This window comes from Ambystoma mexicanum, chromosome 9 (assembly GCF_040938575.1).
Source record: "Ambystoma mexicanum isolate Mex_15411 chromosome 9, UKY_AmexF1_1, whole genome shotgun sequence".
In the NCBI taxonomy this organism is placed as follows: Eukaryota; Metazoa; Chordata; class Amphibia; order Caudata; family Ambystomatidae; genus Ambystoma; species Ambystoma mexicanum.
Genome location: NC_090931.1, coordinates 1454116259 through 1454136355, shown reverse-complemented (window position 1 = coordinate 1454136355; position 20097 = coordinate 1454116259). Strand labels below are relative to the sequence as shown.

General features: G+C 46.6%; 1 protein-coding gene across 1 annotated transcript; it reads right to left on the bottom strand.

Moving 5' to 3' along the window:
- Positions 1-16108: 16108 nt before the first annotated feature.
- LOC138487496 (caldesmon-like) lies at positions 16109-16795 on the bottom strand. The gene has a single exon (XM_069614004.1). The coding sequence runs from the start codon at positions 16793-16795 to the stop codon at positions 16109-16111; it is 687 nt and encodes a 228-aa protein (XP_069470105.1).
- Between the last annotated feature and the right edge of the window lie 3302 nt (positions 16796-20097).

Below are 20097 nucleotides of genomic sequence, written 5' to 3'. Positions count from 1 at the left end.
TGGTGCTGGGTCCTATGCGTTGTCCCTAGTCCTGAAACATGTGCTCTGTCCGTGGTGCTGGATCATATGCTCTCTCCCTGGTCCTGAATCATGTGCTCTGTCCATGGGCCTGAATCATGTTCTCTGTCCATGGGCCTGAATCATGGGCCTGAATCATGTGCTCTGTCCGTGGTGCCGGGTCATATGCTCTGTCCCTGGTCCTGAAACATGTGCTCTGTCCGTGGTGCTGGGTCATATGCTCTGTCCCTAGTCCTGAATAACGTGCTCTGTCCATGGTCCTGAATCTTGTGCTATGTCCGTGGTGCTGGTCATATGCTCTGCCCCTGGTCCAGAATTATATGCTCTGTCTCTGGTCCTGAATCATGTGCTCTGTCCCTGGTCCTGAATCATGTGCTATGTCCGTGGTGCTGGTCATATGCTCTGTCCCCGGTCCTGAATCATGTGCTCTGTCCATGGTCCTGAATCATGTGCTCTGTCCGTGGTGCTGGGTCATATTCTCTGTCCCTGGTTCTGAATCATGTGCTCTGTCCATGGTCCTGAATCATGTGCTATGTCCGTGGAGCTGGTCATATGCTATGTCCCTGGTCCTGAATCAAGTGCTCTGTCCACGGTCCTGAATCATGTGCTCTGTCCATGGGCCTGAATCATGTGCTCTGTCCGTGGTGCTGGGTCATATGCTCTGTCCGTGGTGCTGGTCATATGCCCTGTCCCTGAATCATGTGCTCTGTCCCTGGTCCTGAATCATGTGCTCTGTCCCTGGTCCTGAATCATGTGCTCTGTCCCTGGTCCTGAATCATCTGCCCTGTCCCTGGTCCTGAATCATGTGCTCTGTCTGTGGTGCTGGGTCATATGCTCTGTCCCTGGTCCTGAATCATGTGCTCTGTCCATGGTCCTGAATCATGTGCACTGTCCGTGGTGCTGGTCATATGCCCTGTCCCGGTCCTGAATCATGTACTCTGCCCATGGTCCTGAATCATGTGCTATGTCCATGGTGCTGGTCATATGCTCTGTCCCTGGTCCTGAATCATGTGCTCTGTCCTTGGGCCTGGATCATGTGCTCGGTCCATGGGCCTGAATCATGTGCTCTGTCCGTGGTGCTGGTTTATAGGTTCTGTGCCTGGTCGTGAAACATGTGCTCTGTCCGTGGTGTTGGGTCATATGCTCTGTCCCTGGTCCTGAATCATGTGCTCTGTCCATGGGCCTGAATCATGTGCTCGGTCCATGGGCCTTAATAATGGGCCTTCCTGAATCATGTGCTCTGTCCGTGGTGACGGGTCATATGCTCTGTCCCTGGTCCTGAAACATGTGCTCTGTCCGTGGTGCTGGGTCATATGCTCTGTACCTGGTCCTGAATCATGTGCTCTGTCCATGTTCCTGAATCATGTGCTATGTCCGTGGTGCTGGTCATATGCTCTGCCCCTGGTCCAGAATCATGTGCTCTGTCCGTGGTCCTGAATCATGTGCTCTGTCCTTGCTCCTGAATCATGTGCTCTGTTCCTGGTCCTGAATCATGTGCTATGTTCCAGGTGCTGGTCATATGCTCTGTCCCTGGTGCTGAATCAAGTGCTCTGTCCATGGGCCTGAATCATGTGCTCTGTCCATGGGCCTGAATCATGTGCTCTGTCTGTGGTGCTGGGTCATATGCTCTGTCCATGGTGCTGGTCATATGCCCTGCCCGTGAATCATCTGCTCTGTCCCTGGTCCTGAATCATGTGTTCTGTCCGTGATGCTGGGCCATATGCTCTGTCCCTGGTCCTGAATTATGCGCTCGGATCATGGTCCTGAATCATGTGCTCTGTCCGTGGTGCTGGTCATATGCCCTGTCCTGGCCCTGAATCATGTGCTCTGTCCATGGTCCTATATCATGTGCTATGTCCGTGGTGCTGGTCATATGCTCTGCCCCTGGTCCTGAATCATGTGCTCTGTCCATGGGCCTGAATCATGTGCTCTGTAATGGGCCTGAATCATGTGCTCTGTCCGTGGTACTGGGTCATATGCTCTGTCCCTGATCCTGAAACATGTGTTCTGTCCGTGGTGCTGAGTCATATGCTCTGTCCCTTGTCCTGAATCATGTGCTCTGTTCATGGGCCTGAATCATGTGCTCTGTCCATGGGCCTGAATCATGTGCTCTGTACGTGGTGCTGGGTCATATGCTCTGTCCCTGGTCCTGAAACATGTGCTCTGTCTGTGCTGCTGGGTCATATGCTCTGTCCCTGGTCCTGTATCATGTGCTATGTCCCTGGTCCTGAATCATGTGCTATGTCCGTGGTGCTGGTCATATGCTCTGCCCCTGGTCCAGAATCATGTGCTCTGTCCGTGGTGCTGGTCATATGCCCTGTCCCTGGTCCTGAATCATGTGCTCTGTCCGTGGTGCTGGTCATATGCCCTGCCCTGGTTCTGCATCACATTCTATGCCCATAGTCCTGAATCGTGTTCTGTGAGTGTGTAGAGTCTCTCTCCATGGTGCAGAGTCGCCTACGCTCTGTCCCACGTGGTAAATCATGAGCTCTGTCCCTGGTGCTTAATAATGACCTATGTCCCTGGTGCTAAAATTGTGCTCGCACTCTGTTGCAGAGTCGCATGTGCTCCGTCCCTCTTGGCAAATCATGAGCTCTGTCCCTGGTGCTGAATCATGCGCTTGGCCCCGGGTGATGAAAATGTGCTCTGTCCTAGTGTTGAGCAGGGCTGGACTGGCCCACAGGCACACCAGGACTTTCCCCGGTAGGCCTCAGGTCATAGGTCGTCTTTGGCTTGCTTCGGGGATAAGGGATACATAAATAAATTGGAAAATCCAAACGATCCGAACTAGCCATGCCAGCCTGGGTGATTCACCTGTCACTGGCTGCAGGCTGCTGGATTCCTTCTGCGCGCCGGGGCTGTGCCGGTCTGTGGTTCGTGCCTGCGCTTATGCGGGAAGCACCACCCGGGGCCGCACCTCATCACCCACCCGCACGTGCTCTAGCCCCGGGCCTAGTGTGACACCCTGCTGCTCCGAGTCTGAAGACGAGGGCGAGGCGAGTTCAGGCATCACTTGCCACCTGCTTGCTGCTGGCCTGCTGCTTCTATGTATTCGCTCTAACTTCAGGTGCCAATATATGTTGTTTTTTTTGGCTAATCAATCTTTCCAATTCTCTCACAGTCGTACACATGGTCTAGTGCCATGATTGGGCACAGCCTCTTGTAACCCCCTTTCTGGTCGCCCGGAATGTACCAATGGGATTGTTAACTTACTTGGCTATGCAGTGGCGTGGGAACACATGTGAGCCATGGCCTGACTCCCCAGCCCAGCGTTGTTAAAAAGTAAAAAAACCTGATATATAAGTGACGTCCATTAACTTGTTGTATTGAGAGCCCTAGGGTTCGCTGGCATGTTGAATGGAGTCAAAGTTCCTTTGCCTGCTGCATTAGGAGCCAAGCAGTTCATTGCTCGGTTTTATTGGGAGCCAGACAGGTGCTGTACTTTGGAGCTAAACAAAACATGAATCAGCCTCTTGTAGTGTCATCCGGTATTTGCAGTAGTGTGTTGGGTTGAGAACTACTGTGCACAACTGTATTGCACTGATGCCCAGCGAGTTCATGTTCTTATTCTGGGAGCCTGGGAGGGCAATAATTGTGTATCTTTTGGGGGGTCAGAGGATGCATTCACATGCAGTGTGTTCCTATGGTAGTCAGCGGGTGCACTAGCGTGGTCTATCGGGAGATAGAGAGTGCACTAGCCTGGTCTGATAGGCGCTAGAGAGTGCACTTACATGTTCTTAGTGGTACCATGCAGTGAAGCACCCCGCTCTATAGGAAGCCCATTCATATGTCTTCCGGAACAAAGCTGTGGCATTGAATTAGGATATTTGCAAAGGATGCATGTGCAAAGACATCCCAAGGGTGCGACAGCACACTTTTAGGGTGACTTTCGATTTCAACAGCAACTCCGAAAGCATGATGTGCTTGCTTGCATGCACATATTGCGGGGACTCTCGTGTTGATGGGCTGACTTTACGGCAGTCTGGGGACGTTTAAATATGCTGCTTTGAGCCTGATGATGGGAGCATTGTACTGTGTTATGAGTGTCTGGGGCTGCAAGGTGGCACTTGAGAGGACCCCTGGAGTGGACAGTTTAGCAGGGGTCTGCTGCCGGAAACCTGTGGCTCTCCATGTGTTTTGGACTACAACTCCTTTGATCTCTCACCATTGACTATATAACGGCCGGGGCCGATTGGAGTTGTAGTTCAAAACGGTTGGAAAGGCAAGCTGCAAACCCCAGGTTTAAGGGGTAAGAAGAGAATGAATAGCGAGAAATGCCTGGGTGCCTGGTTTGTTTTAGGGCGCATTTGTGTGTGCACTCATTTGATTTGATTTCATGAACTGGTGTTCTCTGCACTTTGTAAGCATTGAGGTGGATGTTTGTGTCAGTCTCCGCTAAACACCCGCGTGGAGCCTCCTGCAAAGCACACGACTGGGCACCCGGACTCAGTTAAATCGGTAGTTGACGTCATGTGAATTAGAAGACAGCTGTAGTGTTTACAACTGGGAATACCATCTCTCTCCCTGTCCCCTCTGCTACTATATAGCCAAAAAGTGCCCACCAAAACGCTCCACATCCTGTAAACATGCATTATGCGACCCATGGATGGCCGTCTTTTTGTCTCCATCGCCATTGGTGCCTCAGCGTCAAATCCGGTTGAGGCAGTGGGAAATTGCATCTTTAACCATCACACAATCAAAAATGAATCAGAATAAATTCTATGTAATTGAACAGGTCGTATTCCTTAATGAGGTTTTATTAACCTGGCTGTCACCCGCGGGGGTCTGGTGGACATGGTATCTTCTTCAGCTGATCAGTCTGTCCACTATAAACCAGTGCATACATATTCAGGAAGCTACACATCTGTGGCAGCTGTCAGCGTCACCCAATGGGACAGTAAGCACATTCTAATCCGAGTCAAAAAGGTGAGACGAGCACAGGTAAGAAATACATCCCCTTCACTGCATGGCCCCAAACTCGCAATACAGATTTTACCTTAACCAAAAGTGCAACATGCAAACCCATTGTCATTGGCGAAGCGGAGCCACTGGTAGGGCAACACTATGGTTGAATGCACAGGTGCTGAGCCACTTTGTCGGGACACTGTAGGCACTTCATTGGCATGACTCACTGGTCTCATACCAAGTCACCCTTTTTGTTAGTTTTGGCTAAGATGCCACCTACCCACTGAAACTATTGCATTGAGTACAGCCAAGGAGAAATAGCATATGAGACGGAACACACAGTTTGGACCTGTTGTTTGGTTATTTACCCACCTATTGACTGCTAATCCATGCTAATCCCTATGGCCATTTCCACCTGCTTTCTGCCCCTCTCCATCAAAAACATGTCCTTCTGGGATATATTGGAGCTAGCTTTTTCAAACCTTATCATCACATGTTGCGCTTAAAGTGCCTGCCAGTGTTTTCTCAAAGCAGTCTTCTGAGAGTTAATGACTTTATTGGAACTGTAAAAATATACTGGTGAAAAAAAAAAGTCAACCAGGTCTGCCTTCAGCCACTCGATTTATAAGCACTTCACTGAAGTCCTGTTAAAAACAAGCATTGGCAAAGCCAACAGTTTAAGCATGTGTACACATTAGGCATTCAGCAGGCAGTGTACTTATATGCCCAGGCACTCTCACCATTTTGCAGCTGCTGCCATCAATGGACAGTTAATATCACTACAGCTTTGCCTGGCAAATGCCTTTCCCATGCCTACACAAAAGCCAAGACTGTTGGCATTACCAATGATCGTTTAAGAATGTCTTTTTATCTGTGTGCCCTTCCCAGCACGGGAATAGGATGAAATGGGTTAGTGATGCATGTTATCTGGGTACCTTTGATACCAGATTAATTTGATTTTCTCATCTGCAAAATGTGTATCGTCCCAGGTCCTTCTGTCATTGAAGATCTACTTTGAGAGATCATAAACTTATTTAAAACATGACTTTTTAATTCATATATGTTCAAAACGCATTAAATGCACTCATTTTGGCCAATTTGATTCAACATTTTATTGGCGGATACTTCCATTACCCTCCTAGAAGGTTTGGGATCACGAGCCGTGCTGCGCTCGCTCGTTCGGCGAACTACAGTACCACTTTGAAAAAAATGTCCAGGGCCACATTTGGTTCACAGTCCAGCCTGGCGCTGAGTCAGTTCAGATCTTGCCGTGGTGCAGAATCTCCCGTGCTCTGTACCTCCTGGTAACCCCCCCTGGTGAGGGGGCGATAGCTCAAGGGCAACACATTTGTCTGTGAAGCAAGAAAACGCAACGCAAAGGTTTGAATCACGCTTCTGCGCGTAGAAGCCACTCGCCGGTACGTAGCGTGTTATCAAAGAACAGTTATATATATTATGCATGGTAAGTCATGCTGAATCATGTATTCAGTCCCGTGCTCTGTCCTGGTGCTGAGGAAGTAATGCTCTCTCCCAGACACAGAGACGCATGCGCTCCGTCCCTGGCGTTGAATCACGTGTTCGGGACTGGGTGGGAATTCATGTAATTGGCCTGCGGTGCTGCAACTGTGCCGAGGCACTTGTTCACACCCCTTGGTCGGGGACTGAGTGACATGTTTTTTGCCACTGTTGTGGAGTCATGTGCTCTCCCCACATGAGCACTCTCCCTGGTGCGAAATCACATGAGTTATGCCTGCACCGTGTTCTGAATTAGTGGGCAAAGACTACTACTCGCAGCAGGTAAAGAGTGGGTTACTCTGACCCTGTACCGGTCACGGTCACTTTGTTGATTATTTGTTTGTTGGTGAATCCGGTTTTGATTCAAGTGTTGCGTTTAGTGATGCCCCCTCCTGAATAATAATACTAATAATAATAATTTGCATTTATGTAGCACTACGAACCCTCAGGTATCTGAACGCTGCTTATTATTACCCACCGTGTGAAGATACCTGTGATTTTTCGAAATTCTCACATTGGTGACTTATCGGTGGCCAAACTGCATGGGCAAGTAAGGGCAAGGACTTCAGAATGCCCTCTTGTTTGGGGTACACATAGATGAAGTCAGGGAAGCATCTACAGCTGACTTGTTCCCTCTCTCCCCCTGTATGGATTCTCCCCCCCACCCCCCGCGGTGGCCTTTTGAAGATTAGCCTACAGATTGGTAACTCTACTTGGCATTAAGGCAGGGATCTCTTGGAGGAGGGGACAAATGCCTCTTTCTGCTATCTCTAAGCTTGCTGACTCATCATTGGTTTGGATATGGGTCTTTTACTTAGTTATTTATTTATTGTTTTAATGATTTTTGTAAAATCTGTTTATGAATTTTTCGAACACAGTACAGATAATTACTACTTGTGCATACAGATTGCCTGCTTAGTAGTGTCCATCGATGCAGCACCGAAGCCTTGGATCGGCATTCCCAACATTCCCAACTCCCTTCCCAACTCTTTGGTTTTTCCCACTTACCCCCCTCCCGCCCTATCAAGCCGTGCTCCAAAAGTGTAGGTATAGCTGAGAATATACTAAGATGTGTGCTTGTGTGTCCTGGATAGTAGTTTTCACTAGTCCCATCATTTGACTGTGTGGTGCTTCCAGATAAGAGTCTGCCTTTCCCCCTTATCCACGGTTTGGCGTAGAGATATAGGTCCACTATGTCCCAAAATGTGTCCCCTCTGGTTGGATTAAGCTTCGACTGCCTCTTGAATGCTGCTCGTTCTGAAAGGCATGTCTCCGAGAGAAGTGTGGCCAGAGTAGGTCTTTTCTTAATACACGAATGGATTAGGAACACACACAGGGTGGCGCTTCTCTCTCAGGACATCACTGGAGAGGGAGGGAGAACTGTAAAGATCAGTGGTGGCCCCGCCAATCTATATAGTTCTGTAATGAACTTGAGCTTTGAGTTTTGACTTTGGATTTGGGATACTCTCAGTAAAATATCTCTATTTCGTTCACACTTGTTTTGTTCCTGAAGAAGGGGTGTTTACCCTGAAACACATTGAGTTTATTTTTTTTTCTGCACAAGTAAAGAAGTCTTCACAAGCTTCTCAAGCCTACTCTGTGAATCATTTACGTTTGAACATCTTTAGATTCATTTTGTGAAGATTGTTTAAAAACTATTGGCTGTCTATGCAGCACAAAGGTGTGCAGAGGGCAGGGGAGCCCTGTGACCAGGGCGCCATTTTCTTGTATTACGCGTGTGGTTTCCCTGATGCGGGATCAGGTGATCGGACCCTAGTGCTTTGTCACATGGGTTCAGTGCCACGTGGCAGGTCACATGGTCTGCCCCTAGTGCTTAGTGGCATGTGGTTTGCCCCTGGTGCAGAATCATGGGCTCATCTCTCTGCTGCGGAACATGCATTCTACGACAAATTAGAAAAAAGCCAAGTGTCCTGCTTACATCCAATCATTGATTAAGCAGTTGATTAAACCGTTTCATTCAGTTTCATTCAGACACCTCGATCCAAGTGCGTCTAACACAAGATGGCCAATTGTCACGTCCGATCCAAACATTCAAGGGTCTTAAGCGGGGATGCATTCTCGCTGCAACCCTTTTCCATTTTTGCATTGCTGACATCGGCAAAACTCTTAAGGCTGTATGTTCAGATTCACCGAAATTGGGCTCTTGCCTGCTATCATGGCTTCTTTGTGCCGACAACTTAGTCTTGTTGTCAAAAACCCTGAAAGGGTTTCGAATTCTTTTATGTGCCCTACAAAACTGCACTTCCAAGAAACATCTTTCTATAAATTTAGAAACAACTAAAGTTCTAATATGCCCTTGCAATAAAAAGAAAAGAAAGCGAAGTTTTAAACGTATTTTTATTTTTTTTTTATTTATTTATTTATTTATTTATTTATTTGTATTGCGCCGGTAGCTTGCAAGCTTCAGGGCGCAGATACAAGCACACAGTAGACAGCATTGCACAAAGAGCATAACACGGAACACCTGACAAAGCAGACACAGAAATATTCAGTAGGGGGATCTGATTAGGAGGGAACGGAAATTAGTTAAAGATGTGAGTTTTCACATGTTTACGAAAACGCATGTAGTTAGCTTCCAATCTCATGTGAGCATTCTTCTAACTAAAATGGGGAAGGATTTTCCCGCACTACATTTACGCTTGTGAGAGGCCACTGTGATCTTGCCTTGGTCGGCGGATCTTAGATTTCTGCTGGGCACATATGAGAAGATTTTGGATTTCAGATAAGCTGGTGGTTTTCCATGGATACATCAGCGCACCAGTGTCAAAGCCTTGAAGTGGACCCTGTCTTCGATGTTTAACCAGTGTAGCCCACCTCTAGAATATCTGATGCTGGGATCTGTTTTTTTGCTTGATGATCCTCACTGCAGTGTTCTGGCAACTTGATAGCTGTGGAAGAATTGTTTATTGGCTCCCAATATGAGAGCATTGCCATAGTCCAATGATGGCACAGTTATCCTCCGATAGGTAAGGCCTCAGTGCTTTTAATAATCCAAGATGGTAGGAGCAGGTCTTTTTTATGTATTGAGCTTGGGCTTCAGTCCCGAGGGAGGCTTCCAGCATCATTCCAAGGGGTTTGATCTTGCTCAGGACTTGAATGTGCGTGTCTTTTCTCAGAAACTAACTTTATGTTGGAGGTGATTTTGCTCTGGCTAGATGAGACCCAAATACCAGCTCTGTTTTTTTGCCATAAAGGCACCTCCAGTTAGCGTCCATCCATAGTTCTACAGTATCATAGACCATGGATCGCTGCTCACTGTCTTTCTTAAAGTCCCTACTCAGTTCAATCACCAGCTGAGTATCATCAGCATAATTGGTGAAGAATGTATTAATATGGTCAAGGACTACACAAAGGTATCTCAATTATAGATTTAATAGTAGCGGTTACATACTGGCCCCCTGTGGAACACCACATACAATTTCTATAATTCAATAATTTCAATAAATGGATGTTCTATCAAACCGCTCTTGAGACAACTAGCGAATACCTTTACCTGGGGTTAAATACCAACAACAATCTAGCCGATCTACCATATCACCTAGAGATGAGAGCCAAAATACAAACATCAATCTCACAAGCGAGACTAATGCACAGAAAACGTGGGAAACGTTCCTAAATCCCAGTACTAATATACTACAAGAAAAAAGTGACACCAATAATAACATATGGAGCTGAACCTAGACAGTATAAGGGCATGCAATACTGGACAAAGCTCGAAGGTTTATTTTGGAAGAACATATGAATGCTTCCATCTTGTTTGCCCATGGAGAATATAAGTTATGAATTAGGCCTTTTATCGCTTAATGTCATTGTAATTTGGAAAATTCTAATATTGTACTGAAAATGTTTGTTAGCTCCGAATACAGAATCATTGCTAGCAACTATAAATTAATGACCCCTGATTTTGATAATTCATTAATACCTTGGGTCCGCATAGCAAAAGAATATATGGTTGCAGCAGATATTACAATTGACTTACTAACAACTAACGCTAATAAGGCAAAAACCAAATTATGGTGATACGATTGGCAGAATACGTGGCAAACGATGCAAACATACCAATGTTGAAAAAACGGTAATTTCAATCTAAAAACTGTGATTAAATGGGAATTATATGTCTTGAAATTTCCATCCCCAAAATATCGATCCCTGTTGCTCCGAGTTAGAGTACATATATGGCCCAGAAGGACTCATTTAGGAACCACGACGGATGCGACTGCTGCTGATAGAGCGTGCCGACACTGCATGAATATTTCTGAACCAAAAACCTTAAAGCCTATCCTAATCTATTGCCCTGCCCTTTTAGAATTGTGGAAAATTCATTTTTTATAAATGATATAAGGAGTTCAAACTTCTAACCCCTGAAAGATTATGGATCGAACTGATTATTGGATGGCGAATCTCAGTGATTTACCCAGTAGTGAACTTCTTAGAATGGCCAATCTTAGGCCTGGTATCAAGGCTGGAGGAAAGACCAACTAAAACTTCCAGCTATCCCTGCCACTGTGATTTGATGTGTATAATGTGTGTTATAATGCATTTTAAATGTCTTATTTTATTATTTTTCCTGCAATATAAGCTAGGATCTCGCTGTCAAAACTGTGTGTATAACTTTATTGGAATGACTCAAGCGGTTAATGAATGGCAACAAGTTTGCCTGCGATGTACTTTTCCTGGCATTACTGGGTATATATTCATTACCTGCTGATCCGAGATCATTACCTAAAACTAAAATGTTATAATTAGCTCACCCTGAAATGACACCGTTTATTACTGAGAGAGATACTGCTAGTAGCGTCTCGATGCATTGATGCCGGTAAGATAGCTCAGCAGTTTGAGTGCTTGCTGCTGTGATCTGAGCGTGATTTGCAGGTCACAGGTTCAAATCCCGGCATGGTCAACTCAGCCTTTTATCCTTCCGAAGTCGATAAATGAGTACCAATTTTGGTTGGGTGATATTGTATGTAAATATGTGCTCTGTAAAGCGCTTTGGATTAAGGCGCTATATAAATAACACATCATTATCATTAATGTGGCTGTAATTCTTTTTCATGTTTCTCTTTTTCCTCCATATGTTTGTTACTGTATTTTTTTATGAACTGTATGTTTTATGTATTCTACTTATTGAAAAGTGGATCTATTTAACCAAAATAATAAAATATAAAAAAAAAAAAAATTGAAAAAAAATGAATTGTGCTTTCTTGGGGGGAAATCTAAAGATGCATTTAAAGAAATGCACAGGTACATGGAGAAAACATGTGCAGTGTTGCCGGGGTGCTACATTCTGACTGCGATGATATGTTAGCAGGATGGCAATATCCCAAAACCTTTGATTTTCCAGTACGAACATGTGTGTCACTTGAGTCTGCAACTCTGTCCTGGTGGGGTGGGGGCGAGGGGGGGCAGAGTGCCATTCCACCTACCTTTCTTTTGATGGGCAGGAAGACAATGGGTTGCAGTGCTCCCTCAGGGTTTGTGTTGGCAGTGCAAAGTCACTTTTCAGCCGTGCAAAGTCATTTTGAAGTGTGCAATAAATTCCATGAATCGGTCCCATAACATCCCAAGCCTGGCCACAGGGTGGCAGCAGAGAGTGCGCAGTAATGATTGATCGGAGAGGGGAAGGAGGCAGTGCTAGGCAGGCTTCTCTGCTTCCCAGGAAACCCCCTTCACTGCACACGGGAACAGGCTATCCCCGTCCGTGCCTGCTTTTGGCAGCAGGAAGAAGGCTTAATTACTGTCATCAGCTCATGCAGGTTAGCTGAGATGCGCCTGCCAGCACGAGTCAGCGGGGAAGGCTAACACATCAGTTTCATTCAGCACCATCAAATGGGGAAATAATAGCAATTACAGTGTTTAGAAGTGGAGGGGGTTGTCACGAAGCGCTATACACGAACACATTCTTATCATTATATTTCCATTCCTGCACTGAAGTCTTTCAGTCTGACGGGACGGGACCCCTCTGTGCAGAAACCATGGCTTGGATACAGTACAGCTCAAAAGCGACCCCGCTCAAAAACATTAGAGCAGTACCCCGAGGGTCACTGTCTCCATTGGAGAGGACACTGGGGCACCGCCCCTTTGTACCAACTTTCCGGATTTCATGGGTAGGAAGAAGTTGAGAGCCGACGTTCTAAAGATTTGAAGACAGTAGTGCCACACGGGGGTCTCTAGGCACTAACATAACATGACAGGCGTATTTATAAAGCACACAGTCTCCCCCAAAGGGGCATCTTGGCACTTATAACAGATGTTTATTGTTCCCCAACGTAACGGTACTCATTTTATTGACCTCGAAGGATGAAGCTGTGAGTGAACCTGCGACCATGAGGTCAAACACAGGCCCTTGCAGTGGATGCATTAGTCCACTGAGCCACAGACCCGGACCATGGAGATGACCAGTGGCGCCATCTGGCAAGATGATCCCCAGGAAGTCTTTGGGCTCCGGGCGCTCCCATTCCAATGCTGCTTCAGTGCTCTGCCTCAGTTCAGACAACTCTGAGTGCCAAAAATCCTTCTTAAGGATTGGGGACAAACCCCCCCTTCTGAGCAACTGGGTCAAGGATCTTGGTCACCCTCCTTAAATGTTCTAGCGTCTTCAGCTTTCTTCCTTGCCCCGCCTCCCCGAGTAACACCTTTGACCATGGTTGGAATTTGTTGATGGTTTTAAACATCTTGTTTTTAGTTCTGGCTGTTGGGTGGCACAGTAAGCGATACCCATACGATGAAACTATTGCCATGAGAAATGCAGAGATGAGGGAGGTGAGTCGTGAGGATGGACACATAGCCTGTTGGTGTTGTTTGACTTTTTCCCACCTATTGACTGAACATGGCCATGCTGGTTCCTATGGACATTCACACCAAATATCTGCCCCTCCCTACACAAAACCCCCCCACCCATTGGATCTCTTTCAGATAAAGCCATGTGCTTTTAAGGGGTAGCCAATGTTACTTTGGAGCAGTGTACTGAAAGGAAAAGGCTGAACTAGAGTTGTAAGACAACTCTTAGTGTATTGCAAATATTTCAAGCAAGTGTGCCTTCAGCCACTTCATATATTAGCAATATATATATATATGTCTTTGATTATATTAAGTTTACTAAATTCTTGTGAAAAACAAGAATTGGCCAGCCAAAAGTGTTGGCTCCAGTGTAGACATTAGATAGATATTTGCCAGATACTGCCATAATATGCCTGGGTGCCAACACCATGTGCCAGCTTTTGTAGTTTTCTGCCCAGGTAATATTTATATGCCAGTGCCTGAATGATGGCCATCCCCCAACACATCGGCCAACACGTTTGCTTTTGCAATGCTTGTTATGGTTTGGGGGGAGGAGGGCTATTTGCTAGACCCATGTATATCCAAGTGGGTACAAGTACTGTATTGTTCTTATGTGTTATATGCATGTGTCACATTCTATCATGCCCTCTTGGTCCTGCACCTCTTGTTTATTATTTTTTTATTTTATTATTACCATTATTGTTATTATCATTATTACTATTATTATTATTATTGTTGTATTTATTGAGCACAGATCTAGCTTCGAGAAGCAATGTAGCGCTTTACAGAGTTGTACATTACAGATGCATAATGGAGCACGTTACAGAGGTATACAACAGTACAGATACACAACAGAGAGCTTTAAAGAGGTATACAACAGTACAAATTCACAACAGAGCTCTTTACAGAGGTATACAGCAGTAGAGGTGCACAACGGAGCGCTTTACAGAGGTGTACAACAGTACAGATGCACAACAGAGGGCTTTACAGAGGTGTACAGATACACAACGGAGTGGTTTACAAAGGTATACAACAGTACAGATACACAACAGAGCGCTTTACAGAGGTATACAACAGTACAGATACACAGCTGAGCGCTTTACAGAGGTATACAACAGTACAGATATACAACGGAGTGCTTTACAGAGGTATACAACAGTACAGATACACAACGGAGCTCTTTTACAGAGGTATACAACAGTACAGATACACAGCAGAGCGCTTTACAGAGGTATACAACAGTACAGATGCATAACACAGTGCTTTACAGAGGTATACAACAGTACAGATACACAACGGAGCTCTTTTACAGAGGTATGCAACAGTACAGATACACAACGGAGCTCTTCTACAGAGGTATACAACAGTACAGATACACAACAGAGCTCTTTACAGAGGTATACAACAGTACAGATACACAACGGAGCGCTTTACAGAGGTATACAACAGTACAGATACACAACGGAGCTCTTTTACAGAGGTATGCAACAGTACAGATACACAACGGAGCTCTTTTACAGAGGTATACAACAGTACAGATACACAACGGAGCTCTTTACAGAGGTATACAACAGTACAGATACACAATGGAGCGCTTTACAGAGGTATACAACAGTACAGATACACAACGGAGCTCTTTTACAGAGGTATGCAACAGTACAGATACACAACGGAGCTCTTTTACAGAGGTATACAACAGTACAGATACACAACGGAGCTCTTTACAGATGTATACATCTGTACAGATACACAATGGAGCGCTTTACAGAGGTATACAACAGTAGAGATACACAACGGAGCACTTTACAGATGTATACAACAGTACAGATACACAATGGAGCGCTTTACAGAGGTATGCAACAGTACAGATGCATAAAGGAGCCCCTACAGTCCCGCTATTACATGACCCCAGTGGTCAGTCCAAGGGTGCTCAGTCGAGGTGTTGCTCATTGTCGTTGACTGGAGTTTCAGCTTCATTAAACCGAAGCGCTCGGAGCCTTCGGATAACCCCTCCCCTTGATCTTGTCCATGAAGGCCTAGCACCACCCATGCTCCCCTTGTGGTAGCCTCGGTCCAGGCCTAAGTGACACGCACTAGTGTAACGGCGCTTACGCTCAGCGAGGAGTGTCCACCTCAGAGATCAGTGTGCCACCTGCAGTAAGTAGAGGAAAGTCAGTTGTGTGTGTTTGTGCCAAATAGCAGCACAAATAATTTTCCGGTACCCCACGTCCCAAACACCGAATGTGTTCCCTGTCATGCCTCTCTCAGAGACTGCCCAAACCAAACTGTCCCTCTCTTGTTTCCCTCTCCTTAATGATGGGCCCCGCTGTCCAGACCTGTCCTCTTACACCGCCCCCCCCCCCGACCCACATAAGCCAATCCACCATTTCTAAATGGGGGTTTCCAATCCCATTCCCACATTCTACCACTGCACTCTCTCCGGCCGCCTCCTACCTAGCACAGCCCACCCACCCTTATTACCTTCTCCCTTCGCCACTGCATGTCCCCGGGCACCGCCTTCCCAAACCTCTTCACCTGCAGCGACTGCTCCCAGGCTGGTAAAACCAAGGCTGGGGAAGTATCAGGTGGTCGCGGATAGCTGGTGAGACAAGGATATTTAATTGAGTCTCAATGATACAGCCCACCCGCGGATCGCCCTCCTCTCATAGCAACGTCTCTCAACAGTCCCTCTGCTCCTTTCCTGCCTTCGCATGCTGGAACCCACTACAACTCCATGGGAGGATAGCTCAGGGGCAACACGCTTATCTTGGAAGCAAGACGACATGAGCAACACAGGTTCGATCCTCGGGTCCGTGCTTACAAACCGATGGATATTGAGCGCGTTATATATAACCCATTACAATTACAACTATCACATTCCAAATAAAGCTCTCAACATCAAGGACACTACAGCTAGCCTGCGTTTTTGCTGAGCTCCACTGTCGGAGAGCAGCCCTTTTGGTTTCCGGAGCATACCTTTGGTTTCCTGAGCATCCTGAGTAGCCCTTTTAGTTTCCTGAGCATCCCTTTCGGTTTCCTGAGTAGCCCTTTCAGTTTCCTCAGCAGCCCTTTCGGTTTCCTGAGCATCCCTTTCGGTTTCCTGAGCATCCTGAGTAGCCCTTTCGGTTTCCTGAGTAACCCTTTCAGTTTCCTCAGCAGCCCTTTCGGTTTCCTGAGTAGCCCTTTCAGTTTCCTCCGCAGCCCTTTCGGTTTCCTGAGCATCCCTTTCGGTTTCCAGAGCATTTTCTTCGGTTTGCTGAGTAGCCCTTTCGGTTTCCTGAGTAGCCCTTTCAGTTTCCTGAGCACCCCTTTTGGTTTCCTGAGCATCCCTTTCAGTTTCCTGAGCATCTCTTTCGGTTTCCTGAGCATCCCTTTCGGTTTCTTGAGAAGCCCTTTCAGTTTCCTGAGCACCCCTTTCAGTTTCCTGAGCATCCCTTTTCGGTTTCCTGAGCACCCCTTTCGGTTTCCTGAGCATCCCTTTCAGTTTCCTGAGCACCCCTTTTGGTTTCCTGAGCATCCCTTTCAGTTTCGTGAGCATCTCTTTCGGTTTCCTGAGCATCCCTTTCGGTTTCTTGAGAAGCCCTTTCAGTTTCCTGAGCACCCCTTTTCGGTTTCCTGAGCACCCCTTTCGGTTTCCTGAGCATCCCTTTCGGTTTCCTGAGCAGCCCTTTCGGTTTCCTGAGCACCCCTTTCAGTTTCCTGATCATCCCTTTTCGGTTTCCTGAGCACCCCTTTCGGTTTCCTGAGCATCCCTTTCAGTTTCCTGAGCACCCTTTCGGTTTCCTGAGCATCCCTTTCAGTTTCCTGAGCATCTCTTTCGGTTTCCTGAGCATCCCTTTCGGTTTCCTGAGCATCCCTTTCAGTTTCCTGAGCATCTCTTTCGGTTTCCTGAGCATCCCTTTCGGTTTCTTGAGAAGCCCTTTCAGTTTCCTGAGCATCCCTTTTCGGTTTCCTGAGCACCGCTTTCGGTTTCCTGAGCATCCCTTTCGGTTTCTTGAGAAGCCCTTTCAGTTTCCTGAGCACCCCTTTCAGTTTCCTGAGCATCCCTTTTCGGTTTCCTGAGCATCCCTTTCAGTTTCGTGAGCATCTCTTTCGGTTTCCTGAGCACCCCTTTCGGTTTCCTGAGCATCCCTTTCGGTTTCCTGAGCAGCCCTTTCGGTTTCGGTTTCCTGAGCATCCCTTTCGGTTTCCTGAGCACCCCTTTCGGTTTCCTGAGCATCCCTTTCGGTTTCCTGAGCAGCCCTTTCGGTTTCCTGAGCATCCCTTTCGGTTTCCTGAGCATCCCTTTCGGTTTCCTGAGCAGCCCTTTCGGTTTCCTGAGCAGCCCTTTCGGTTTCCTGAGCACCCCTTTCGGTTTCCTGAGCATCCCTTTCAGTTTCCTGGCGTTGACTCCACTGGATTGGATGACTCTGGAGTCAGCCCATAGGATGAAATCCCCTTCCAAAGACAATGATTTGCTCACCGTTGGGCAGTATAATAACACCTGCTTTTGAAGTGCTTGGAAGCCAAGACTGTCCTGCAGGAATGGTGTATATATCCGATGTCCAGGCCTTGGCATCAGTCTGAAACTCCAGTTCCCAAGCACCCCCCGAGCTGCACTGAAGTGCCTCATAAGAGAAGGCTTAGACCAGTGCTGGATTACACCCTGTGGAGGCCCCTAGGCAGTTGAAATGTCCCCACCACCCCTCACAAATGATCTCCTAATACGTTTTTAATTTTCTGCACTGCTTTATTTTGATCAGTTGTCACGGGGCCACTAAAAGGAGTAGGGCCCGTAGGCCGGTGCCTACTTGGCCTCATGGATAATCTGGCATTGGTTTAGACAAACACCGGTTGTCTGAATAATAGCAAGCACTGGCAAAGCCAACCACTAGGACGCGTCTCGACAACACTTTTGGCCACATAGCCAAGCACTCAGGTCTCCTGCTCAGGGACAGTTTAGGTGGAGACCATGGCTGAATAAGGATGGGGGCTGCTGGCCATCCAACACAAGAGAACCTGTCCCAATAGCAATGACTGCCTCCAGTTGCCCAGGTAATTGCACAACGGCCAATGATTACTAGTGCATGCCCACATATTGGCGCTATTGCGATGCACTGGCATCAAATGGCCAGAACTTGTCCTATTGCCAAAGACTACTATTGTATGTCCTTGGCAATATGGCCAAGGACTTTCATTTCATTCCTGTAAAGTTGCCCGATGGTCTATGGCTAGCATAGCATTCCAAGGTACTTGACCCATTTCCTATGCAGAAGGTTAGAATAAATGCAAAGATGCTTGCCCAATCCTAGGATTGACATCAAATGCCAAAACACTTAGCCCATTCCCATCAACTGCACTCGGAACTGCCCCACTTGCACTGCGCGCGGCTGCACTTTCACTCGAGCTAGTGTGCGCGCGACGAGTTCTGCGCTGCCTCGCTCTTATCCCACGATCAGCTTTGAAGAGTTAGCACACATTTTAGGAGTGGGGTGGGCCGATAAGGGATGGAAAGCTGCATCACTTACTAATGGGATGAGCTTTTCAATGTCCTGAAAAGCCATGAATTGTTAAAAGATGGAAGCCCGAATGCAGGCTACCCACACTCTGTACAGCGCTCTGCTGCTCTTGAGCTAGGTCCGCGCTTTAAACACTAAAAACAAACAAATCAAATTGCAGCCGCCTGCTGTGACAGCCTCAGGGTGATGCACAAGGCACAGACGAGGCAACACAGGCAATTCAGTTCATTTGTGTGACTTTCATCAGCAGCGCTGTGATTCTCTGCTGTCCTTCGTGCATTTCAGGTAAGATAGTTCAGCAGGTTCAGTGCTCGCTGCTGCGATTTGAGCATGATCTGCAGGTCGCATGTTCACATCCCGGCAAGGCCAACTCAGCTTTTCATCCTTCCGAGGTTGATAAATGAGAACCAATTTCAGTTGGGTGATATTGTATGTAAATATGTGCTCTGTAAAGCGCTTTGCATTAAGGTGCTATATAAATAACACGTCATTATCATTTATTTTCCTATCTTATGCATACATGATCTGAGGCTACAATGTTGCTGACTTGGAATGACGTGCCCTGGAAGGTCATCTTGATGAATTGCACTCCTAGCATCCACGTGGAACCATCTAGGGATATTGAAGGGCGGGCGGGAACCATCCAATGCAAGCAGTGCATTGGATGGTGGTAAACTTCAAAGAGTCGGTCAATTCAAAAGGTTGCATCACCGACACTTTTTTGTGTTGCGTAACTCTTTGACCATTGGGTCCAACGTGTTTAGGGAAAACCGAATTTAAATTAAACTAAAGGGGTTGTGCCCCTGCAGAGATATGTAAAAAGAGTACAATCAAATGATTTGGAAATGAAATTAAAGGCTTGAACTGGTATCAGGTAATAATGTCCCCAACATAATGTCGCTGGTAAAAGAAATTGGGAACAGTATATATGGTGACATTTTGTATGGGATGGGCTGCAGGGATGCCCGCGGCTCCCATTTAAACAGCGACTTTTTTGTCAGAGAACCCTTGAACTTTTGGGATTCTCTGCGCACTCAACGTCAGATGTGTGATCTAACTGCCTCTGGAACAGGCTCATGAGGGGTTCTCAAACATCGCTAACATCGGCCCTAGCGAAATTTCTGTTGAGAATATTTCTGGATCTCAAGGCACTAGTAGATCAAGGAGAAACCCTTCTAGAGTCCCTGTTTTCAAATCCGTAAGAGCAGCTGCTCTATGGTCATCACATATAGGCCAGGCATTTTACTAATGTATACTATGCGTTCTTTCTTTGTAATTATCGTACAGTTGACGATTTTAGTGATTTTAAGACTAGTGGATCAAACAGTTGTGTTTGCTTGAATGTTCTTATTTTGATACTTTG